General features: G+C 36.3%; 4 protein-coding genes across 6 annotated transcripts; 2 read left to right on the top strand and 2 right to left on the bottom strand.

Annotated features, from left to right (window-relative positions):
• The first annotated feature begins 829 nt into the window (after nucleotides 1-829).
• Nrx-IV (neurexin-4) lies at nucleotides 830-13,726 on the top strand. Of its 3 annotated transcripts, none has more exons than XM_043433339.1 (11): nucleotides 830-1,046; nucleotides 2,041-2,136; nucleotides 6,283-6,479; nucleotides 7,084-7,225; nucleotides 7,398-7,768; nucleotides 7,925-8,263; nucleotides 8,394-8,871; nucleotides 9,058-9,387; nucleotides 9,531-9,836; nucleotides 10,154-10,780; nucleotides 10,937-13,726. In XM_043433339.1, exons 1-11 carry the CDS (start codon nucleotides 983-985, stop codon nucleotides 11,788-11,790), a joined length of 3,804 nt encoding a protein of 1,267 aa, XP_043289274.1. In that variant the 5' UTR covers nucleotides 830-982; the 3' UTR covers nucleotides 11,791-13,726. The 3 variants fall into 3 exon arrangements, with proteins under 3 accessions (XP_043289274.1, XP_043289273.1, XP_043289275.1); XM_043433338.1 differs by lacking the exon at nucleotides 6,283-6,479 and adding an exon at nucleotides 5,386-5,582 and having other exon boundaries at nucleotides 831-1,046; XM_043433340.1 differs by lacking the exons at nucleotides 830-1,046; nucleotides 2,041-2,136 and adding an exon at nucleotides 5,449-5,582.
• Nucleotides 13,716-21,211, bottom strand: CTPsyn (CTP synthase). The gene is made up of 11 exons (XM_043433341.1): nucleotides 20,934-21,211; nucleotides 19,449-19,619; nucleotides 19,274-19,359; nucleotides 18,808-18,939; nucleotides 18,418-18,582; nucleotides 18,036-18,323; nucleotides 17,694-17,782; nucleotides 17,243-17,541; nucleotides 16,950-17,057; nucleotides 16,554-16,766; nucleotides 13,716-16,389 (listed from the first exon to the last, which is right to left on the bottom strand). Exons 1-11 carry the CDS (start codon nucleotides 21,097-21,099, stop codon nucleotides 16,310-16,312), a joined length of 1,797 nt encoding a protein of 598 aa, XP_043289276.1. The 5' UTR covers nucleotides 21,100-21,211; the 3' UTR covers nucleotides 13,716-16,309.
• A 314-nt stretch (nucleotides 21,212-21,525) lies between these two features.
• Nucleotides 21,526-23,259, top strand: Rpe (Ribulose-5-phosphate-3-epimerase). The gene is made up of 5 exons (XM_043433343.1): nucleotides 21,526-21,764; nucleotides 21,842-22,084; nucleotides 22,317-22,424; nucleotides 22,763-22,984; nucleotides 23,059-23,259. The coding sequence occupies exons 2-5, from the start codon at nucleotides 21,848-21,850 to the stop codon at nucleotides 23,164-23,166; spliced, it is 675 nt and encodes a 224-aa protein (XP_043289278.1). The 5' UTR covers nucleotides 21,526-21,764; nucleotides 21,842-21,847; the 3' UTR covers nucleotides 23,167-23,259.
• Nucleotides 23,260-23,439: 180 nt separating this feature from the next.
• On the bottom strand, nucleotides 23,440-24,889 carry LOC122419077 (putative methyltransferase C9orf114 homolog). The gene has a single exon (XM_043433342.1). It carries the CDS (start codon nucleotides 24,777-24,779, stop codon nucleotides 23,541-23,543), a length of 1,239 nt encoding a protein of 412 aa, XP_043289277.1. The 5' UTR covers nucleotides 24,780-24,889; the 3' UTR covers nucleotides 23,440-23,540.
• Between the last annotated feature and the right edge of the window lie 377 nt (nucleotides 24,890-25,266).

Raw genomic sequence — 25,266 nt, forward strand, 5'->3', positions numbered from 1 at the left:
CACAATCAAAACGAATGTGAATCGCTGTTCAATTCCTTACGAAATTTATAGAATAAAAAAAATCACATGACGGAACGAAGAGCTCGTTAGCAAGAAAGTATGAAAATAGCCCCCAGTAAAATAACGATAAAAGAGAAAAGAAACTCCAATAAACTCTGTCGATGATGCAGACTTGGAAGGAAAGTCAAACAACTGTCGATAAGAGAAACAGTGATGGAAAAAATGAGAATCTTGTCGCAAATGGAAGAGTGCATTTTTCCCATTGATTTTGTGAATTCTATTACCTGCAAAATTTTCAGCTTCAGACGAATGCTGCCATTGTATCGCCTCAATTCCAACCTTCCAGTGCCCCTCGGGTCAAAACACCCTTAAGGTAAAACAGATCTGAACATTTGAAAATGTGTAAAAAATAAGTTAAGTCAAAAATAAAACGCTAATACTGATGAATTAAGTAGAATAAATAGAATTAATGTTCCTATTAAATCAGTATTTGTTCTACGAATAGCATGAAAGTTCCTGACAACAATACTGTGACTAATAATAATTCCAGCAGTTATAGGCTCAAAAATAATCATGATGAAATTCAATACAAAAATTATAACGAGGGATTCTTCTACTTTCATTCAATTTCAAGCAAACACACTTTTTGCACTTTTCGTTTCAGATTATCTGCCAATCATTTTATAATTTTGTCATATCTTCCGAAAGAAAAAATCCTGTACGTAGGATTTATTCCATACTCACATATTTTACTCGTTCGGTGACGCCACTGCCTGTTTTTTTACGAGTTGAAAGGAACGTCAGATGGCGCAGAACGGCGGTGCGCAGTGCGCCGCGTCCCATTCATCACGGTCACGAAGTTACGAGGCTTGGGTCAGCCGCCCCGTGAGCTCGTAGTAATTGTACGTCGAGGCAAAACTCCTGCAACATTTCGTGAGAGTCGGATGGTGTTATTTTACTAAGTATCCAAGGAAATGTCACGATGAGAGTTCTCAAGTGTGTTTTAATACTGTTGACGGCTTCGGTCGTTCCTTCAACTGAAGCTTGTAAGTATTGCAATTAAAAATATATAATCGTGAAGAGAAAAAAAATCTTACGCATCATCTGATGCTCGTAACGAAGCACGACATACTTTAAGCGTGACTCCTCCCGACCAAGCCCACTCTATCAACATGGCGTACACTCCGATGTACACACTTTCGATTGTTTAATCAATAAGCTTATCATTTAGGCAATTGTACCGTTTATAGCTTAAATGAATATCAATTTTTTTCTGCTCTCTACAATCACGCCCAACCATTCTTTTTTTTCGTCAAATCAAATTTCGTCACGATTTAAAAATTTTAATCCAAACTCGATTAAGAAAAACGCTGCTCCAGCCGCATCTGTTATATCATAATCGTAACTTTCAATAACTTTGGAATTCAACTTGGAATCGAGTATGAAAATGATTTCAAAATTTTCCGTAATATCCGTGTACTGAATTCCTTTATAGACATTGTTCATCACCATAATTTTCTACTATTTTTCATATATTTCACCTAATAAAAACCCTGTTGATTCGTACATTATTTTTCATTTGAATTTCAATCAATTATTCGTCAGATGGTAAAAAACATGGCATCTGAAATATCGTCAGGAATCTGTGACAATGACTCACTCTTTCTGTCTCCCAACAACCAGCGAATTACTTATTATGTATGACACATGCAGTTTTCGTGATCCTGTTATTATCGGTAGCATTATCATGATTGTACTGCAAGTTTATTCAAACACGCTGCCCAAATATGCTTACCCTGCCGTTTGAAGTTTTTTCATAGCAAAGATAATCTCAAAAACCATGTTATTTGAGAATCTTCCGTTTTGATTTTACTTTTAATTCTACGTTTACTATATTCATTGGTAATTTAATGCTAAATAAAATAATGCAAATTTAGTTCATTATGCCCATGATCAAAATCAATTACTTTTTTTGTTGATTTTATGCACAGTGCCATGCAAAGTTTCTCAATAAACGGAACGAATAACAATGCTTTTCAGATGACTATGAATGCAATACACCATTGATGGATAAAGCTGTGCTCAGCGCAACTTCATCAGCATCCGACAGAGGCCCCAGTCAAGCGAGACTCAATGGTAAACTTCTGATAATTTTTTCATAATACCTTATTATATAGAATCTGTATCCGATTCTTAGTTCGTTAGTTCTCGAATCATGAAAGTATTGCATCGTTGAGTGTTATGAATAGTGAAAGTTGGCATTGCATAAATTTATTGAGATTACTGTAAATTTTGATAGTTTAATGGTTGCAAGTACAATGCAAATGGCAAAATTTGATTTGAGCTTCGACTCATTATGCATTTTTGCACATTGATAAGCCAGTTTGTAAAATTTTTATTTCATTTGAACACGTTAAATTGTTACTTATTTCGACTATACTGTATTACATTTATTTACTTATTCCATACACTTTTTATGGTATGTAAATATTCGAAAAATTGTTTTAAATGACACGATTCGTGTCTTTACACCTCCGCTCAAAAAACTTTCATGCAAATAGAGAATTATGAGAAATTAAAATTTTTTTCGTACTCCATTCTATTTCTATATCGCTAGATATTATTGAAATAGATAAAGTATGATATACGTGTTTGACCATTTTTCTATTCCCGAAAGTTATGACCTAAAAACGCTCGATCGTTTGTTGCGAACAGTCTCACATTTCAAGAGATACTGAAAAGCGATACCTAAATGTTCATTTGAAGTACATTCCTCGAGTGGATAGTGACTCGTAAATCGTGAATATTCTTACCCTTTTGCCAAAAAACAGCGAATCGACCGGTTACGATAGAGGTTATGCGGATAAAGGGACGTACATCGTACCGTGCATCCCCTCCCCTCTGTCGCAGCTAACGTACGCGCCCACGTACAATTATATCCATGTCTAAAGCATTTGACCAGTAACCCACTGACTCGTATCATAATCAGTACTTTGACCTCACTCGTTTATTTGAATATTAATTGTCTACGATAACGAAACGAAAAAATACTCGGTGAAAATTCATGGTAGGTGTACGAAGGAATGAAAACACTACGATATTACGATAAAGAAAAAGTACTTAAGTAACGTGCAAAAAATATCAAGGTTCTTGAGTATCAAAATTCATAGTTTGGTGAGAAGGAGAAAAACTTTTTGAGCGTTCACGAGAAAAAATAGAAAAAGCAACGTACACATTGCGATTTGTCCTATGGAAAACAACGCTCTCGGCGTCCAAAATGTCAACCTCGCGATAGTAAAACAGTGCTTCTGTTTGCAGCAGGCGGACACTAGAACAAAGACAAATCCAAACGAGAAATAAAACGGTGAACAATCAGAAAAGAAACACTTACCGTAAGGCTAAAAAAAATATTATACGAGAAAGGGAGAAAGTGAGAGTTGAATAAGCAAAGGATCTTAACCATTGCTACGAATGATAAGAAAAATCGCTGTTGCGTCAATAAAAATGGCCGACAAGAGCGTGAGATGGTTTATGAATTGGCACGATTGGAATCCAACGGAGGCGGAATTTCGTCGGGCCATATCGTTTATACAATTGAACGAAAAGGAGAGACTAGAAAAATATGTATTTCGAAAAGATGCCAGAGCATCTTTGGTAGGACGTTTAATGATGCGAAAATTCGTAAACGATTATTGCCATCTACCTTACGAGCAAATAGTGCTCTCTAGAACCGATAGGGGAAAGCCGATTTTGGAGAATTCTACAACGTCCGAGTCCGTAAATTTTAATGTCTCCCATCATGGTAAATTTACTGTACTCGCGGGAGAATTGAGGGATGTAAATTTGGGGATTGATGTGATGAAACCCGAGTACGATGCTATCAGAGACTTGGATGAATATTTTCGTATCATGAAACGAATTTTTTCGACCCATGAATGGATGGAAATCCGAGGAAATCCCGAGCAATCCGAGGCCGAACAGTTAGCCATGTTTTGCAGGCACTGGACACTAAAAGAGAGTTATACAAAAGCTCTCGGCTCAGGCATTGACACTGAACTCTGCGACCTCGATTTTCATACAAAATCAAAATTATCGATTAACGAATACGCCGAGGACACCACCCTCTGGATTAAAGGGGTTAAACAAAATTGTATATTTCATGAAACATTACTTGATCGAGATCACCATGTAGCTGTCGCAATATCTACAGACAATCAACAATACACAAACTCCACGATCGTTAAATTCAAAGAATTAGACTTTGACGAACTCGTTGTTAACGCCATTCCGCTATATCCTGAGGATTTTCAATACGCTAGAAATTATTTTGCCAAAGAAGAAAAACCACGTTGTTCGAGAAACATTTAGTGTTTTTTTACTCTTTTCGTCATGTATCAAATATCGTAGAAACAAACTTCACTTTTCATTTATATTCACACACGTGTAACAGTCAGTGAGCTAATAAATGAGATTTATGGATAACCTATCCATGCACTTGTGTATAAATTTACCCCTAACCTCAATAAAATATCAAATCAGAAACTTTTCGAAAGCATCTTTTGTTATATAAAATATATATTTCGCGTCCATTTTGAAAATGACCGTTTCTCCCCGATGAGACTATTTTAGAAAATGCCCAAATAACGCGAACTCTGAATCTTTCTTCTGTTAATTTTCGAATGTACAATCTACCGATAAATTTTTAACTCTTACCTGATGTGATGTGACTCTGCATAACTTCAGTAATCCCTTGTAGAACATGCTTTGTTTCTCTTTTTTTCGATTATCAACCTCTCGATGTTGTATTGATATATCCACAGCTTGACGAGAATGTATACGAACTATATGTGATGTGTTATATCTTCTGTCACGCTTGCTTCCTGTATGCTGAGTTATTATTTTATCTCTTCAAAACTTTTCGATTCGCTGGGTTTTGTTTTTGTAGCTCTCACGGAACACGTTTCATTAGTTTGATCGACATTTTCGGGCAACGTTCGAGCGGGAACTGCCATTTTACTACGTAAATCAAGAAGTGATAAGAGATGCAATAGCAGTATGGCACTGTTGTGAAACAAAAAAACAATGATTATAACTACGGAAATTGTTATTTTTTAAATTTAAAAAAAAAATTGACGGAAATTCCATATGATAAAAATCAGTTTACCCATGAACATCATGAATTAATTTTTATCACGGTCTTGACTAGTTTTAATCACTTCCCGTTAAACTAATCCAAACTAGCAAAAGAACATGAAAATCATGAATTCTCAATAGAAAAAATGTTGATTTAAGGAATTGAAAAAAAATTTATTCTCGCCGAGACCCTATGAACGCAAAAAAGTTGAGTTTGAGTTGCATGCATGAGTACGTGTTATTGTGGCATAGGCGAAAAGGCATGGACCGCCAGGGGCTCAGACAATTATCAGTACCTGATCATCGACCTGGGTGATGTGAAGAACGTCACTTCGATCGAGACCCAGGGTCGAGCGAATCATGCCGAATTCGTAAAGGAATATACAATCAGCTATGGCACCAATAACCGCGACTATGTGGACTATAAGGAGGCTGGAGGCAACGTAAAGGTAATTTAATACCTTAGCAATTGGCTGAGAATCGTGCTAAAAAAAACAGAAAAAAATATATTGAAAAATAAAGGATTATTGGGGAAAAAAATGAAAAGTGATCAAATCGAGTAACAACATCCTGATGGTCGAAGAAGCTGTAATTAAGAAGCACTGTCTCGTTTCGTTAAGAAAAAAGGAATGATCCGGAGAGTACTATGCGAAATGAAATGCATGCAAAAAATATTTCTGCATGCCCTTTTTTTAGTATAAGTAGAAAGCTATGGAAAACAGGACTCTGCTTAGTGAAGTAGTAACATTAATTGACAGGCTCTAGCACTCTTGTCATTTGAACACTTGTGTACTAATTTTACATGTAAAATTATCAATCTCAATGCATGGGTGAACAACTTTTTAGTTGTTGTGCAAGTGTATATAATTGTAATTAGTGGTGTTTATTAAATGAATAATGTTTTATACCTTCCAGAGAATTCATAACTGATGAATCTGTGTGACAATACCTCTTAACACCCAATTACAGAAATTATTAAATATTTGTGACTCCTCTTTAATTTATACGAATCAAAACCCATAAATGTGTTATATTTTTTATATATTTTTTATTCATGCAGATAAGAATTCTTTTTTTCTCACTTAATCTGCTTGGCTTCTCACCTTTTCTCTATCTCTTTACACACGAATATGGGGCTGGGCTTTGCAGGGAATAGCGCGTGGTCACCCGAAGATAATACTTACAATCAACTACTCACTATGGACTTGGGAAACAGATGTGAAATACGGAGTATCGCAACCCGGGGTCGTCGCAACACTAAAGAATTCGTGACAGAATATATCATTCAATATTCGGATGATGGCCAGGCCTGGACTAGTTATGAAAGCCAGGATGGCGTCGAAGAGGTATCCATAGAAAAAAAAACGAATAGAAACAAATAATACTCAGGAGAACAAAAATAAAATTCATTTCTTGCAGAAAATGAGATGTCTCAAGTTTGTACATTTTTATTCTTACAAACGATCATGAAAAAGAGTAGTTATTATATGGGAAATCGTGCGGTCAATGAACAAAGCTTTTGGTCCATCTTTTTTCTGTTCTTAATAAACAAATACTTTAGTTCTCAAGAATATGTTTCAGAGTTGACAGAGTTTTATTTCAGTCTCTTTTCAAATATTTTTACAACGAATGGCATAAAAAAGGGAACGGTTGACCTGTTTTTATCTCCACACGGTGCATCAACCTAATTTTCTTTTCGCATTTACTAACCCAATTTTGCTGTTTTAACATAATCATATGGTGGGCACTTTTCAATTTGTACAATGAAATAACGAAGTTCACTTTAACAAACTTAGTATGATATTTAAATCAATAAAATTACTACACATTTGCATGCAAATTTTTCAGAAGTTCTCTCACATGTATACGATAGGGACTCTGTTTTGATCTAATACAAATTTCTTTGAAGCTCTAAAAATTGCTTCTTATTGTGAAAATATTTTGTCACAGATGTTCAAAGGAAACACCAACGCAGAATCTATAAAACTCAACAAATTCGAAGTACCAATCATCGCTCAATGGATCAGGATAAATCCAACGAGATGGCAAGATCGAATATCCCTCAGGCTCGAACTTTATGGATGCGATTACGGTAATGTTTTAACAATTCTTTCAATTGATTTTGACTTTGTTCCTTTTTTCTTCATTCTCAACTTTTTTGTATTATTTTCAAAGTTTATTTCGAGCAATTCTCGAGTGACATTTTCTCGGTTCTGAGAATCAAAGTAGAAGCGAATGACTAATGCGATTATTTTTTATAACAGTTTCCGATGTGTTGTCGTTCAACGGTTCGGCGCTCGTGCGAATGAATTTAATGAGAGATCCGATCGAGACCGATCGCCACTCTCTTCGTTTTCGGTTCAAAACGAACACGGCGGACGGTGTACTCCTATATTCCCGAGGTACCCAAGGTGATTTCATAGCTATTCAGTTGCGGGACAATCGCATGTTACTGAATATTGATCTCGGATCGGGAACCCCGACGAGCCTCTCGGTGGGAAGTCTTTTGGACGATAATATGTGGCACGACGTGCTGATATCTCGAAACGGTACAGACATTGAGTTTTCGGTCGACAGAGTTTTGGTGCAAGGTCGAATCAAAGGAGATTACCACAGACTCGATTTAAACAGAAACGTGAGTTTCGTTTGTTTCTAACAATCAAAATGATTGCCTCGTATTACCAATAATTTCATTATTATCGATAGAATACGATGAAACCGATATAACGATACGATTCTTCCATACAAAATAACTTATGATTAAACGTATTCATTGTACCAATTATTTCAGTTGTACATTGGCGGCGTCCCAAATAAACAAGAAGGCTTGGTCGTTAACCAAAATTTTACTGGTTGCATAGGAAACTTTTATCTGAATAAAACGAGTGTAATAAGGGATTTATACGATGCGGATTATACCGGAGAATATCTGCATTACCACCGAGTGAATACGATGAGAAATTGTCCGGAGCCTCCCTTAGTACCTGTCACATTTTTGACGCCTCGGACATACGCACGTATCGAGGGATACGACGGTGTGACTTCGATGAACATTTCTCTCGCGTTCCGGAGCTACGAAGAGCGAGGGTTGATCGTATTTCACGAGTTTACTTCTCGAGGATATGTCAAGGTAAAAAATTAATTTTAGAGTAGAAAAAAACTATAAATTTAACTCCAAAGAAGCAATCGAACAAGGTTTTACAAGAAACGTGATGAAACATACCAAATTTCCCATATTTCAATTATTATTCTATTTACAGTTGTTCCTGGAGGACGGAAAACTCAAAGTAGAGATCGAAACGAAGGATAATCCTCGCACGGTATTAGACTATTTTAACGAGAGATTTAACGAAGGAAAGTGGCATCAGGTTATATTATCGATATCGAAAAATCGTTTGATTCTCAACGTCGACGGCCGTCCGATGGTAACCAAGCGTCTTTTGGATATTTTGACCGGACCGATCTACCTCATCGGTGGTGGAATTACAGGAATGGGCACGAATCGGGGCTTCGTTGGTTGCATGAGAATGATTAGCGTCGATGGTAATTACAAATTACCAACTGATTGGAAAAAGGACGAGTACTGTTGCGACAATGAAATTGTTTTCGGTGCCTGTCAAATGTTGGATCGTTGCAATCCAAATCCTTGTAAACACTCCGGAATTTGTAAACAAAATTCTCATCAATTTACATGTAACTGTACTGGGACTGGATATTCTGGAGCTGTTTGTCATACCTGTAAGTGGCAAAGAATATTTAAAGAAATCATCATTCGAAAAGTGTATGAAAACTAAAAAAACTTTGACTTGAAAAAAAGTGGAATTGAAATGATACGCTTTTTTTTCTCTTTACACGTTGTCAATTTTTTTTCTTAAATATTGACAACGTAAATATTGACCGTATATTTGTATTCAATGCTTATAGCCTTGAATCCCCTTTCGTGCGAGGCGTACAAACACACAAACGCGGTGAGTCAAAGAGCGGACGTAACGATCGACGTTGATGGCAGTGGCCCGCTAGATCCATTCCCAGTCACTTGTGAATTTTACTCGGACAATCGTGTTATGACAGTTGTCAGACACAGCAATGAGATTTCTACGCCTGTCGATGGATTTGAGGAACCAGGAAGTTTTGTTCAGGTCATCAAATACGACGCTGACTTCGATCAGATTGAAGCCTTGCTCAACCGATCCTCCAATTGCTGGCAGCGAATTAATTACGCTTGTAAAAATTCCCGTCTTTTCAATACTCCAGGTAATTTATAAATGTACCAATGAGAGAGAACGTTATGAGGAAAAACCATTGCATTGGATTATACAAACAATTTCTTATTTTTGAACTCTTAGTAAATTGAAAAACAATGCAAAATTTAATAAATGAGAAATCACCTCTTACAGTCGACCAGAATGCTGAATTCCGGCCAAATTCTTGGTGGGTCAGCCGACATAATCAACGTATGGATTATTGGGGTGGTGCATTGCCCGGATCACGTAAATGCGAATGCGGGGTACTCGGAAGTTGCGTTGATCCAACAAAATGGTGCAACTGTGACAGCGGATTAGAAAGTTGGCTCGAAGATGGCGGAGATATCACGGAAAAGGAACATCTTCCGGTTAAACAATTACATTTTGGTGATACTGGCACCCCGCTCGACGAAAAAGAAGGCCGATACACTTTGGGACCTCTCATCTGCGAGGGTGATGGTAAATATCAATCTCAAAGTTTACAAGATTGAAAATCTATCGATTTTATTTTATTCTCTATCATTTTTTCCACTTTAGTCCATTTTAACAATTGCAAAAATATTTTTTTGACATCATGATGGAACTGAGAATCACATTTTCCATTCGCAACTTGAATATTTTGTACGTCCATTTAAATTGTCTTTAATAATCCCGGGTAACATTCAATTATAAATGATCCTTCTACAGACGTGCATTTGACTAATGATTATTTTTAAATATCTAGAAATGTTTCGCTACCGATCGTCAAATAAAAATCTGTTCTTTTTGTTCACCAGATTTGTTCAATAATGAAGTAACTTTCCGTGTGGCTGACGCAACGATAAATTTACCCACTTTCGACATGGGTCACAGCGGTGATATTTATTTCGAATTCAAAACAACCCGTCGAGACGCCACTATCATACATAGTACAGGCTCAACAGATGAGATCAAGGTGTCGATAGTCACAGGCGATAAAATCCAATTTAAATATCAAGCTGGTGATGGCTCGAACACAGTGAGTGTTCAAACGTCTTATCCTTTGGACGACGACCGGTGGCACACTGTCTCGGTCGAGAGGAATCGAAAAGAAGCCCGAATCGTAATCGATGGCGCTCTCAAAAATCAAATATTAGAACCTCCCGGACCAGTTCGAGCTCTGCATTTAACTTCCGACTTTGTTGTTGGCGGTACGACCCATTATCGTGATGGTTTCGTCGGTTGCATACGCGGATTGTTACTCAATGGGCAACTCCAAGATTTGAGGCAATATGCGAGACGTGGGCTCTACGGTGTAAGCGAAGGATGCTCCGGGCGCTGCGAAAGTAATCCTTGTCTGAACAATGGTACTTGTACCGAAGGGTACGATTCTTACACCTGCGACTGTCGTTGGACCGCTTTCAAAGGACCGATTTGCGCCGATGGTGAGTTTAAGGGGAAAAAATCATATTATTCAACCCAATAATAATTTTTTAATTGAGAAATTTATGCAAATGAATATTCTTAAAAAAAAGTTATGAATATTTTGATTCTAACTATCGTTGACGAATGAAAAATAAATCTGTACTTCGTTTCTACAGAAATCGGAGTAAACATGCAGCAAAGTTCGATGATAAAGTACGACTTCGTGGGAAGTTGGCGTTCGACAATAGCGGAGAAGATACGCGTTGGATTTACAACGACGAGTCCTCGAGGATTTTTGTTGGGTCTGTTCTCAAATATATCCGGAGAGTACATGACGATAATGGTGTCGAACAGTGGCCACTTGAGAGTAGTTTTTGATTTCGGATTTGAGAGGCAAGAAGTGATATTCCCATCAAAGTTTTTCAATCTTGGCCAATATCACGACCTTCGGATCAGTCGTAAAAATTCCGGAGCAACGCTTGTCATACAAGTTGATAATTACGAAGAAAAAGAATTCAACTTCAACATCAAAGAATCGGCGGATGCCCAATTTAATAATATTCAATACATGTATATTGGAAGAAACGAATCGATGTCCGAAGGTTTTATCGGATGTATTTCAAGGGTTGAATTCGACGATATTTATCCGTTGAAATTACTGTTCCAAGAAAATGGACCCTCGAATGTAAAATCAATCGGTACACCGGTATTCGAAGATTTTTGCGGTGTCGAACCCGTCACTCATCCGCCAAATATCGTCGAAACTCGTCCACCTCCACGCGTCGACGAAGATATCCTGAAATCTGCTTACAACGAAACCGACACCGCGGTTCTTGGCAGCGTTCTTGCAGTTATTCTTATTGCCCTCATTATCATGGCCATCCTTATTGGACGATACATGTCCAGACACAAAGGCGAATATCTGACTCAAGAGGACAAAGGAGCCGAAGTCGCTCTCGATCCTGATTCCGCTGTTGTTCATTCTACGACCGGACATCAAGTTCAAAAACGAAAAGAGTGGTTCATCTGATTACCAAAAACCAAAAAACTGATAAAAAGACGAAAGATGAAGACTCTGTTTTATTTACTTTCACCATCTTTACTCTTACGGAAAAATATTATTCAATCTTTATTTTTTGACGGATTTTTTCAAAAATACTATGAATATATGAATTCATATATTCCGGTTTGGACGATCTTTTCAATTGTTCGATAAACACTTCCAAAGTGCTCTCAAGATCATGGTCCATTGTGCCTTTGAGTGCCAGAAGAATAACTGCTTTTTTACCGTTTACATGAATAATATTTAAGGTTCAATCATTTTTTCCGTGAGGAAAAATTAAAAAATTTTCATCTCCACTCATTTTTTATTTCGATTTGAACGAATAATGCATTTAAGTCATTATAAAAAAAATCTTATCTTCTTCCGTTTGTATTTCGTAAGACGTAAAAATTTGTTTTATGCGAAGAAAAAAAATCAAACGTTCAACGTATAGTTTTTCTTATGATTTGAAATTTTACGAAATTTGTTTCAATTTTATCTTTTTTATTCGTGTTTTATAATCGAAAAACGAAACGTTTTTCTCACCAAAGTCCACAAACCGGAGAGCTTGTAACGATCGAATCTCATCGTTATTCCTCATCCACGGAAGCAATTTTAATGAAAAAAGTATTGTTTTTTTTTTTTTACTTTTTTCTAAAAAGAATTTTTTTTAATATTGTCACGAAACAAATTACATAGATACCACAACTAACACTCGGAAGGTTCGGTCAAATACTCGAAATTAATTCACTACTAATGAAGTTTCAAGTTGAAAATTTAAAGTCATACAGACTTCGTGATATGAATATTGATCGTATGTAAATACAGTTTGGAAGAAATATCTCATAAAGAGAATCAAAGAAAACGAACACTTTAGTATAATCAAATTCTTGACCGAACCTTCATCGAATAATAGAGCTTTCTCGACCCACAAACAATGAATTTTTTTTTAAGAATTAGAATTTAGTGCCAATCAACAAGGGTAGCATGTACCTTTATTATCATTTGCTCGATAACATTTGAGAACGATTGAAAGCGTTACTCAATGAAAAAACAAATTGTCACGAGTATAATAATACCATTTTTATTCGAGGATGAAATTATAATTTATAATTTCATCCAGTTCGCAAACAGACTCTTAGAGGAGAAGTAGATAAAAAAAAAACTAAATAAAAAAAAAAGAAAAACAGAAAATAGTCAGTCGAAGGTTGATGAGTGTGTTCATATTAACCTGTACAAAAGAACCTTCTTGGCACATGTGCGAGTGTGTATTTTTGTTTCTCGTCCAATATCTTATCTACTTACACAGTATTAGTCGTAACTTTTACCGTCCAAACTGCATTTTGCGAAATATTTTTTATTTTTATTTTTTATTTTCGTTTGCAATTGTGTTATTTTTAATTTATAATGATTTAGTTTTAATTTGCGATGTTTATTCTTAGTTTAAACCCTGCCAATACAAAAAATTTCAATCTTCAGGAGAGCTTGACACTTGCGAGAAAAAAATATTTTTTACAGAATAAAAAAATCGCGGTGGAACGTCCAGTCACGATTGTAAAACGGTTTTGCAATTGATGAAAAAATGTCTTACGACCGATTTTCCCAAACGTGAATATGAATTTGAGAAATTCATATCGCCTGCGTAATTGAATAATCAAATCAAAGTGACACCATTTTATACACGATGAATCGTTAGAGATTGTGGAGCTCTCCAAAAATTTACAGTGTGGACAACATTAAAAGGAAAAATCCACAGCTAATTATAGTTTGAAAATGAAAACACTTGTAATACTGAGAATGTATATATAATATATACGTGACTTTTGTACAATGAACGGAAAAGCAGACATGATTATTTTGTACCCGGAGAAAAGAAGAGATAAGGGAGCAAATATACGTGTACAGAATTCTCATACATTCTAAACTCCGCAGTTTTATTTCTGATTCATTTCATTTTTCCTATTTTATCATTTTATTTACATCGATACATTTTTTGCACATTAATAAACACGTATACTCGTACGTCAGAAGATTCGAGGTTGATTCCAGCCACTACTGGAACATTGGCTCAAGTATTGAACAATTAATCCAATTTCATTAACTTGGAGCTACAAGATTTAGCAAACAACGATTTTCGATGATAATAATACTCAAAGTTACCAACTCAATCAATAATCGCTACAACCTTCGATGAATGTTCGGACCATTTTTCTTGCTCTGCTCACTTAATTTAAGTGTATAACTTTTTCATATTCAACAGTAATTAACAAGTTCGTGTTGAGCGTAGGAAAAAATGTGTTGATTCATTCCCCCATCATTTTTTCGAAATATTTTTGAATAATTTTTTGGTACTATTATCATCGAAAGTCATGTTAATAAACAGTCAAAGACGACTTAATTTGTAGTTAGATTTTAATCGAATCATCGAGACTGATCGATCGAAGTACCGACATTCTAATGGAATAAGGCTTTGGCCGGGAACGTACGTAGAACGTCCTGACACGGCTTCTATATTATTTGAAGTGAAATATAAAAACTCAAACAACTAGAAAATATAAATAAAAAATAAGCTGTGAATACGAGTGGGTCTTTCAGGAGGTGCCTTTTGACATATCGTTATCGAGATTCGAATGGTTACAGAACAGGCAGTTGAAACGAAAAAACTTGCTATTTCGATGACAGGGAATAAGTAATACAGCTTTTGAGATGATGGAACGAAAATGAGATCAGAAATTGTTTAAAATATGTCAATCACGAATTTTCTTATTTACAAGACAAGTACTTATTTCCACTTCTTAGTCAATACAAACGATTTCATATTCCAGTACACAAAGATGACTACACAAAGAGTAATGAAACGTAGAATGTTTAACTCGAAATGATTTTATACGAAGTTGTAGACTATTCGATAAGAACACAGCATATTGTTTTTCAATTGTTCCATGAGAAATACAACCTTCTTGTTAACAAAAAAAAGTAATGCAATCTTTCATTGTTTTGAAAAACGCAGTCACTATCAAAAATCTTTCGATAAAAGACAAAATTTCCATAAATTTTGACCGACACATTTATTGGAAAAGTGCTTCCATTACGGTCATTCACGAACAGACAAGCGCGCAAGATTGCTATGTGAATTTTCCAGTCAACCGGGTCGCCTACCAGCGATCGCCTTTCATATAAATGTAGAAAACACCCTCCTCGCAAATTAGCCATTTTCTTGGACTTTTCGTATAAAAACAATTTAGAAAATAAACAAATATTGTTTCGTCAATAAAATCGGTCTAGTTGCTATAAATTTGTGCATTATTGAACCCATGCTGCAGCATGGGCTTTGGAGCTTTTCAATAAAAAAATACGTATCCGTCTACTATCGTCGGAACTTTTTCGAAAAAAAATGTATTCGAACCCCGTTCAAAATTTACGGACGATCGAAAGTCGAGCATATATTCGAAAAGAAAAGAGGCTCAAAGGCTCAACGAATCGATCGTTGAATTACTGATATTCTAACTCCCTCATTTGGGGTCGACGAAAATGGAAATAAACTCCAAAAATCATACTGCTGATCGACTGTTGAGAAACTTCGAACGTTCCATTTTCACGCGAAAAGTGGGTTATTTCTAACGTATTCGGTTATAGTGAAGAGTGTACATTTCGGTAAGAAATAATCAATATGAGTACTCAGAAAAGTCTCGAGCATTATGCAACATAAAATAAACAATCACTGAAATTTCAAACGAATATCCCGTGACTCTAATTCAAAATGTACTGGCTGTCAGAAATCACGTGCTTCATAGGGGAGTCGCATAATTTCTGACAGACAGTGAATTTTTAATCAGGGTCATGGTACACTCGTTTAAAATTCTAACGGTTGTTTTGTCAAACTCATCAAGTTGCCAATATTAACACTGTGTGCTTTTTACACTGTTACATTGTTTTACCAACGTTTGTTTATAATTTTACATCGAGACTGAAATGTAAAAAAAACTTAGTAATGTACTTGCGCCCAGAAATAATTCAACAACCAGATTGGTTTACCATCAACTCTTGAGGATCTACAGGATCCTATCAAAGAAAGCCTAATCCTTTACACCAATTTCTCAATAAATGTCACATAGATACCGGAACAATAATGAAACCAACTTTGGATCAATCAAGTTCATCGATAGCTGGTATATGCTCAAAAATATTTTTCAAGGATTTTCTTCTCATTGACTTGACTCTAATCCAAGACTGGAAGAAAAAAAAAACAATCAGTGAGACTTAAAAAAACTCGAAACCATCACGAGCATTGCGCTGTCTTGGCATAGCCTCTGACGATATCACGCGTATTTCGTAACCATAAACAGTTTGAAACAGTAACTCAATACCATATGACGTATCATCATATTAATCACATGGCATTTTATATATAGTCTCGGCGAGCCTCGGGCCAGCAAACGACAGGACTGTCAATGTACTTGTCCCGAGACTTTACCGAGACTCTTGATGTATACGTAAAGGTATAAATTTACGAAGTTTCCTTTGTTTCTTTATTCTTAACGTTGAGCAAGGCTTGTGTTTTCGGCTTCACTTTGACGTACTCCTCGTCTGAAAAAAAAAAAAAAAAAAAAAAATCCAGTGAAAATCACATTTTTTGATCAATATGTAATGAATCGTAGTTTCGATTGAGGTCAAAAATTGACGTAATCTCGTTGATTACTACAAAACAACTCCCTACGCATCGCAGTAACAATACAAATCTTTGTGCATACCGGAATCATTGTCGCTCATTTGACGAGGTGAAAGTCTGCAACCTCTAGCCAGATAAGATTTCAATTTGCCAACACTTGCAAGAATGAGACCCAAAAATGGTGGCGAAGGGTTTAATGGCCTGGACAAATACTCGGGATGATATTGAGTTGCAACGTAATATGGGTGGTCGTCCAACTCTATAATCTCCATACGTTGGCCCTCGTCGTCGTGACCTAAATTCGTAAATTGCAAAAAATTAGTGATTTCGATTTTCCGAATTAAATGAAAGCTCCTTCTAAATAGTTTTAATAGTAATTTTTTTTAAAGATAAATTCTTTCTGTAATCGAATTTTTACTTATTTTTCATCGCTTCGGATGATGTATCATTACGCAATGACTCATTAAATTAGCCTTACCAACGAATCTGAGGCCAGAAGCTTCCAAGTCCGTCACGTATTCGGGATTGACTTCGTACCTGTGACGATGTCTCTCCTCCACACCCTCAACGTTTCCGTATAGTTGTTCTATAGACGAAAAAATAATTGAAGTTTTATCAAACGTTCAACATACTTTCCAATCTGACAGAATTAATCATCAAAAAAATCTAATCATGCAACATCTCGAGCCCTAATAACCTCTGGATTGAAAAAAAAATTATTTTTTAATTGAATAATTTTTTGCTGTGCCCACTTATTCGCAACGAACTCACTAATGATTGAATCTTCGGTCCTGAAACGCGTGTATCTCTTGCCAAGTCTCATCGTTCCACCCATTTGACCTTGAGTGTGTTCGGGCATATCAATAACGATAGGATACGGAGATTCGGCATTGATTTCTGTGCTGTTTGCCCCTTCGAGACCCAAAACGTTGCGGGCAAATTCAATCACAGCCATTTGAAGACCCAAGCATATGCCAAGGAACGGCTTCTTTTTGATTCTACACCAATTGCACGCTGCGATCTTACCCTCGATCCCACGAGTACCAAAACCACCGGGTACGATTACACCACTAGAAATATTAAACCGTTGCATGTTTAAAAGAATTCAACTGCGAAGATAATTATTTCGCGCAGTACAACTTCAAATTGAGACATATTCTGTTTGTTGAATTGAGTAAATTTTGATAATAAACTGTATAAACTGAATAAAATCAAAACTCACTCGCTTTTGCAGAGTTGTTGCCAAGCCTCGTGATACAAGACAGGATCGCTTTGTTTCGTTTCTTGCTCTAGGTTTGCAGCCTCAATATACTGAAATTGAGCAATAAGATGTAAATAAATCGAGTGATTAGGTTGAAAAATCAACTGAAATCAATAAAAAATTTTCTCATACATTTTTCAAAGTGTTGCAAAATGAAATCGATGAACCTTGCCAGTTTAAATTGTTCGAAAAAGTACATACAGTCGAGTATTTCTTTGCGAAAAATATAACAAAACGCACACAATGGAATGGCGTTGAGTTGTAACAGTGATAACTTCAAAATGTTTTTTACTGTTCACTCACCGTTAAGTTCAATGAACAACCGACTTGGATCGAAGAATGTTGAAGAGCTTTTCTCACCGAAGCATAGGCATCCTCCAATTTTGTGTACTTCCCAACCAATGCAATGTTAACTTCTTTACGAAGATGTTCTATGCGTTCGGCAAGATCGCGCCATTTTTTCATAAATGGGCGTGGCCTTGGCATGCTGATGTTCAGCTGGAGCCTGTCATTCAAAAATTCTATGATACCCTGACTTTCCATCAACAATGGCACTCTATAGATCGATGACAAATCGTGAATCGTTATGACCTGAAAATAAGAATAATAGACGTTGAAGATGTTTCATTGACGAGCCGTTCGAAAGTATTTCCACTGCTTTTCTTGCAGCTCATGAATAATTTACCTGTTCAGGGGCAACGTGACAAAAGTTGGAAATTTTTTCCTTCACTGTTTCACCTATTGGATTTTCCGATCGGCAAACTATTAGGTCGGGGGAGAGACCAAAACCTCGTAACTCTCTCACACTCGCCTGTGTTGGCTTTGTCTTTGGTTCTCCTGTCGAACGGGGCTGAAATGAACAATTCAGTTATAATTTTATCATTTCCTCTTCTGTTAGCTTTTTCATAAGTTATAATTAAGATTCGCTACTTTCCACGTTTTATCAGGCTCAAAAAATCATGTAAACCACAGTATTCTGTGAATGGAATCTTCAAAAAGCCCTGAATTCAAATGAATTTTTTTTTTCTCATCTCATCATATTCACAAACTACTTAGACTGCATACTGCTACAAACCTGTGGCACGAGCGATACATGAGCACAGCAAAAGTTTTCCTTTTTAACCCGGAACTGGAACTGCCTGAAAGCCTCTACATAAGGCATGCCCTCGATATCTCCAATTGTGCCACCCAACTCGATAATGCAGACCTGATTACAAAGGCATTCGATTGTTTTAACTGCATATAAGAAGAGTCACAAAAAACATTGACACATTCGTTCTTGCCATATGGTTTATGTCTTTATTAAAATTTCTGTCCTATAAAAGGACTAAAAATTAAAAAAAAAAAAAATATAGGTCATAACGTATGCATTTTGAACGTTAAAAATTTCATATCTATTCCATCTAATCAATCATTATTTTTTCTTTCAAATGTTATTAAATATTTGCAGCAGCAAAATTCTGAAAGAATGAATTATTGGCATAGCATGTTTGTGTGAAACTTGCTCAAAGAGAGATAATTCGAATGTTTGGCTCAATTACCACTGGCTTATCACCGTCTTCCGTTACAGGTTGATTAGACACTCGTTCAACCCATTCTTGTATGGCATCAGTAATGTGAGGTATAACTGTAACAAGATAAAACTTATCGTGGTATCCTATTACGTTTTTAATAAATGAATAATATCTTTCTTTTTACTATCGATTCAAACCTTACCCTGGACTGTCTTTCCCAAATAATCACCCTGTCTCTCTTTTGTTATGACGCTCTGATAAATTTTTCCAGTCGTTATATTGTTGTCCCTATGAAGAGTGACATCAAGAAAACGTTCGTAATTTCCGAGATCCAGGTCGACTTCACCACCATCGTCGAGCACGTAAACTTCTCCTACAAGAAGTTAATTTAACAGATACATCGCGGATATGCTAACCAAGTCGATTTTTTTTACAATTACTTGATAAAACTTGCACATTTTTATATTTCAAATATTTTACCAATTGAAAATTCAATCTTTTTTCCAAATTCGTCAATTTTCGTTACCACGGAAATTTTCAAAGTCGAACGATGTTACACAGCATTCGATTGGTCGGGAGCAGATTAAGAGAAACCACGTAATTTTTTCAAATCAATGGGTGGCAAACGGAAACATGAAGCGACACATTGCGCGAGCGAAATTTTTTAAATTTTCGTACTTTGATCACCGTGAACGGATTAATTTTAGATTTCTCATTTTTTTTTAGTGTAAATCATTTTTCCAGCACTCATCGTAATTGTCAGATCAAAATCGACGCTTGTCAGAAATAAGTTTACTGGAAAAATCGAAAACAAAGCTGCGTAATCTTAGTTGATGATATCAAAATTTTGAATTTTTCAATAAATGCATTCGAAAAACCTCAATAATTCACATGGCAAGCTACTGCGTGCAAGAGATGGCAACAGCGTGGAGAAAACGCGCACGCAAGATAATTTTTCAACGAAAGCGGAAATAAGAACGAGTCGACCTATATTCGAACGTCAGTAAATACGAAATTTTAAGTAGAATATTTTGAAACAGTTTAAATTGTTTTGTCGAACGAAATGAAAATATGATTATGAATAATCGAGGGAAATAAAAATGGAGGAAATCAGAAATGCAGATTATTAAAATTTAAAAAAAAACGTAAGTATTAAGAAAAATGTTTGCACGCACAATAATGGACAGAATTTTTAATGAGTAGTACAATTATAATTGTATATGCTTATTCGTCAATTTAAAAATTTACTCAATTTAATGCGGTGGAACACGTGCTATCTTTTTTAAATACTTTCGCGCCGAGCAGATTTCAGCAAGCCTGCGGTATTTTTTAGATTTGGTCATCTTTTCAAGAGATTTTATTTGTGTACTATTTCAAAGAACGAATTAGGTTTTTTGATCTATCTCCGCCAAGGGCCTGACAAACGATTGAAATTTTAAAAATGTATAAATCTAAAATCAATCAGCCAAATTCACAGAGGTCGTATCTTGTACAAAACGTACAGAAACGGCGCGCTACGCGCTCACACACAAAATGGCTACCGAAGCCACATGGTCGTTGAATGACGATTATTTTAATAACCCGTACATCTCGATATATGGAAATTCGTTTATAAAATGACCGAATAATAGAGGATAATTTGTTACGAATTTTTTTTCATCCATATGTTTAACTGCGTGAATCTTACCATGTTCGTAGGGTGAAAAAGTGCCTGCGTCTATATTTATGTATGGATCGATCTTGATAGATGTCACATGAATACCACAGTGTTTTAGAATAGTACCGAAAGAGCTTGCAATGACGCCTTTACCAACGCCACTTATGACGCCCCCCGTAACCAAAATGTATTTCATTATTTATTCCTTTTTTTCACAATAATTTCGTTCGCAATGTAAATGGCGACTGTAAGGAGAGCAATAACGGAGATCCCTACGCTTGCCAGACACTTGACGGACTGGACCAAGCTAGTACAGTGCCGGGAAGAAAAACTCACTAGTTCTCGCTTTTCATTGGTTGTAGCAACGCGCAAATTATACTACTGACGCCTGCGCTCCTGTGACGACCTTGAATTTAACGGCGCGGTTGTAATTCGCGCAATCGTGATGTACGACTGCCCAATGGATAATAGCATTGTCAAATTGACATTAAGCGACTTAAATGCTGAAAATATCGTTTTGAAAATTTTTGGCAACGTCACATGGTTGAAAATGCCAAAATCAAAATATATAACAATCAATTGATTGTCGTGCAGCTCTGACGCGTGTGTATAGCGAAGGGTCGATGGCGGCGTCGCGACCACGTGGTTATTTCATTATCACACGATATGAGCTTTCAGTTTTCCAGATTCGTGAATCGTGAATTCTGTTCTATATGAACTTTAGTCTGACTGTGAAATCGTCAACCTTATACATTTGAGAGCAATTCTCCACTTTTCAATAATTGACTAGATTAATCTCTGTAAAATTGTATAATTTCTTCAAAATTTTGGAGCTGTTTCCACGTGTTTCACGTGTTGCATGTACTTGTCCATTATTTACGAACTGTCGTAAAATCTTTTCAACCACCTTTTGAAGTGAAATTTAACAAAAACTTTAGAAAAATATGGCGAAATCTTTGTGTGCCAAAATCGGACCATCCATCCTGAACGCCGATCTAGCTCAACTCTACGAGGAATCGCAACGTTTGGTTGATAACGGTGCTGATTATCTTCATCTCGATGTCATGGATGGCCACTTTGTGCCTAACCTCACTTTCGGACATCCTATTGTCAAGTGTTTGAGGAACAAGATCAAACATGCTTTTTTTGAGACCCACATGATGGTTTCGAATCCAGAACAGGTGTGAATTTTTAAAATCTGTTCCAGAAATTGTTTGGCGTTTCTAAATAGTATTTCACATATATACATTTCTGTCATATGACGAACAACAAAAATATGTCTGTAAAAAAATAATTAGATTGACCCAGAATTGTTTATGTTCTAACTTAAAGTATGACGCATATTTTCTATCTACATAGTTGTAAAATTGATTTGAAGATTTTGAAATAATTACTGTTGTTCTTTCTTATCAGTGGATAGAACCTATGGCTGATGCAGGTGTGAATCAATACACTTTTCACATAGAGCCTGTTAAGGATGTACCATCATTGTGTAGAAAAGTCAGAGAGGCAGGAATGCAGGTAACTCAAAATCAATCATTTCCAGAAAAAAAATGGACGATAAACAGAGCTAAGGATCGCAAAGGTGCATTATTAGTCCATGAAATCATATAGCTTATAAAAGATGGTTGGTCGTAGGAGTTGTGATATATAAAATTTTCTTACTCAAAATTGAAGTTCTTTTACCCATCGAATATATTTTAAAAATCATGAATCCATTGTTGTGACTGAAATACTCTGATAATTATGAATAATTTGGAAAAGACTGGTAACAAAATCGGTATTCGTGGGGGAAACACTAAAAAATCAGATATTCGTTAATAACAATTTTTGACTTGTGAGTATTTTTGAAAATTTAGGTGGGTGTTGCACTCAAGCCTGGTACACCTGTGGACGTTGTAGTTGATTACGTAGACCAAGCTGACATGGTCCTCGTAATGACAGTGGAACCAGGATTCGGTGGGCAAAAATTCATGCAATCAATGATGGAAAAAGTTGCATGGTTGAGAAAAAATTACCCCTTGTTGGACATCGAAGTCGATGGTGGTGTGGGTCCGAGCACAATTCAAGCTTGTGCACAAGTAAAAAGAAATTATTCTTAGAGCAACAATAAACTTCAAGGAATCTATGGTTGAATTGCATTTTTATTTTATAGGCTGGAGCCAACATGATTGTGTCAGGAACAGCTGTAACAGGCTCGGATGAACCAGCCAAAGTGATTAGAAGTTTAAGAGACACTGTAAATAGCTGCATTAAAAAATGATGAAAATTAACTATCTTATGACACACTGTTTACATACAAAATTTGTGTAAGTTTATTAATTATATTCTTATAAAAAAAACTAACACCTCTTCAGAACTGCCATCATTCTTTCAGTATAAGAAAAACTAAAAATAACACCTTTATGGTATCAAAACTATATTCTGAATGTAGCACAATTTCGAAAACAAAAGATAGTAACTGTAACCACACTTGTGATCATACAGCCTAATATATAAAAAAAATGGTTTATTATATGAGTAACAATCGAAATAATTGAATTTTATTTGCTCAGTGTTTTATTTTTTATCATTGTATATAAAATTTTGTGAATATACACGAAGAGATAGAAACAGATTTCGTTTTACACAGAAACGTCAGAATTTCTCATTCTTTTTTGAGCTTGTACTTGAGTCTGAATCATACACTTTTTGTTCAGCACTGTTATTTTCACCATTCTTGATGTTATCAGAGTTCTGATTATTCAGAGGTACAGATAGGAATTGGGGATGCGGAAGAGGCGGATTATTGGGATTGAATTTAGTTCTGAGTTCAGAAAGACTGACAAGAATAGCTTCTTCTGTGCGTATAGTTCTGGAGCCTTGCTGGGGACACGTATTGATATATTTGTCAAAAAGAAGAGCTGGGTCATCCAAATTAAGATGCGGATCCAGGTCCAGTGCAGCTTCGAGTCCGGAGAGTCCACCAAAAACGATTAGAGCATGATTGTAGTTTAAACTGTTAGGCTCGAGGTCATCTATTGATTGACCTTTATCAGAAGTTCCCACAGTCAAGTCATAGCCTTTTGGATAAGGACTTTTGGTAAACACTTCTGTAAGATTAGCAGCTAATCTCACAGTGTATCCCCAGTAAATTCCTGTTTCCAATCTTGGCGCCAATGGTGAAACTACACAGCCTTTGAGTTTCTTTGAATTGTCTTGGTTTTCTGACAATTTAACAGTAACTCTAAGGCCAGTCGTCAAAACTTTGTCAACGTGAACGTCATTCAGTAGGCCTACATTAACTTGAGAGCCTTTTCCAGGTTTAATGGGCTTGTTTGTAACAACACCTTCACGAAACACAGCTGGATCTTGCTGTCTTAGATGGTGGGGTGCGTCAAGGGGATTCAAAACTCCTGCATACTGCAAATCTTTATGCAGTGGAAAAAAGTATTTTCTTAAATATTGAGGACATTCTAAATATTGTAAAATTCTTGCTAATTGTAAACAAGCCACTCTTCCCTCGCCCAAAGACTCGTCTTTACGGATTTTCCTCTTCTCGTTCTCAGTTATTTCACCTTTGTCGTCGAAGACTATAACCTCGTCGATTTTGTAGACACACGCTGCCCGGGCAATTTGTCCAGCCAGGTAGGTTCGCAATTCAGCCGATTGTGCATTGTCCAATATTGAACCCGGTACCGCTATACTAACAGTCGAAATCGCTGGTCTTTCTGAAATTTTTTTCTTCTCGTCCGCTACCTGCACTTTTGCGTCGTTTGCTGTTTTTTCTTTTTTAACTTTCTTTATTAACCTCTCTTCCCGCCACTTTTTTCGTTTTTCTTTGTGTAGACGATTATGCTCTTTCCAACTTTTTGAAACACCGATAGGCACCGACATTGCAACAAAATTTAATTTATGATCTGTTAAGTTCAACAAATTCAAAAATCTCGTACCTGAACTTGATTCAAGTTATTGAGGGTACATTCTACCATTCTACTTGGAAGCTGACACCCAAGGAGACTATAGGGAAGGAGTCCAATCTCTGTATTGGGCGCCTGTTAGAAAAACGTCCGTGAAAATGTCGGGAACCCGGGTTCGAGGAACGGCCACTCGCGTCGCATTGTCGCTTGTGTACGGATATATATAGTAATAAAATCAATGTCGTTGGTGAAACTGACCGCCATGGCGGCCGAATCGTGGATTTAAAGAGCTTTCGCGCCTGTCAAAAATTGTTGAATCAACGATTATGAGTGCTCGTAATCGAAAATACTAATATGTATTGTAATAATATTCTCCAGCAACGTAAAACCCTGTGCTTTACACATTCCAAATATCAGCTTATCTCCCCTCGTATGTCGCGCTGCTAAGAAAACCATAGCATCCG

The sequence above is a fragment of the Venturia canescens genome, chromosome 1 (assembly GCF_019457755.1).
Source record: "Venturia canescens isolate UGA chromosome 1, ASM1945775v1, whole genome shotgun sequence".
NCBI lineage: Eukaryota > Metazoa > Arthropoda > Insecta > Hymenoptera > Ichneumonidae > Venturia > Venturia canescens.

Coding starts and splice junctions, on each gene's coding strand:
- Nrx-IV (XM_043433339.1), top strand. CDS start 983: ATGAGAGTTCTCAAGTGTGTTTTAATACTGTTGACGGCTTCGGTCGTT. Junction 7,226..7,397: donor ACTTTATGGATGCGATTACG/GTAATGTTTTAA, acceptor TTTTTATAACAG/TTTCCGATGTGTTGTCGTTC. Junction 7,769..7,924: donor GACTCGATTTAAACAGAAAC/GTGAGTTTCGTT, acceptor CAATTATTTCAG/TTGTACATTGGCGGCGTCCC.
- CTPsyn (XM_043433341.1), bottom strand. CDS start 21,099: ATGAAATACATTTTGGTTACGGGGGGCGTCATAAGTGGCGTTGGTAAA. Junction 17,542..17,693: donor CAACAACTCTGCAAAAGCGA/GTGAGTTTTGAT, acceptor TAATATTTCTAG/TGGTGTAATCGTACCCGGTG. Junction 16,767..16,949: donor TTCTGGCCTCAGATTCGTTG/GTAAGGCTAATT, acceptor TTACGAATTTAG/GTCACGACGACGAGGGCCAA.
- Rpe (XM_043433343.1), top strand. CDS start 21,848: ATGGCGAAATCTTTGTGTGCCAAAATCGGACCATCCATCCTGAACGCC. Junction 22,425..22,762: donor TCAGAGAGGCAGGAATGCAG/GTAACTCAAAAT, acceptor TTGAAAATTTAG/GTGGGTGTTGCACTCAAGCC. Junction 22,985..23,058: donor CAATTCAAGCTTGTGCACAA/GTAAAAAGAAAT, acceptor TTTATTTTATAG/GCTGGAGCCAACATGATTGT.
- LOC122419077 (XM_043433342.1), bottom strand. CDS start 24,779: ATGTCGGTGCCTATCGGTGTTTCAAAAAGTTGGAAAGAGCATAATCGT.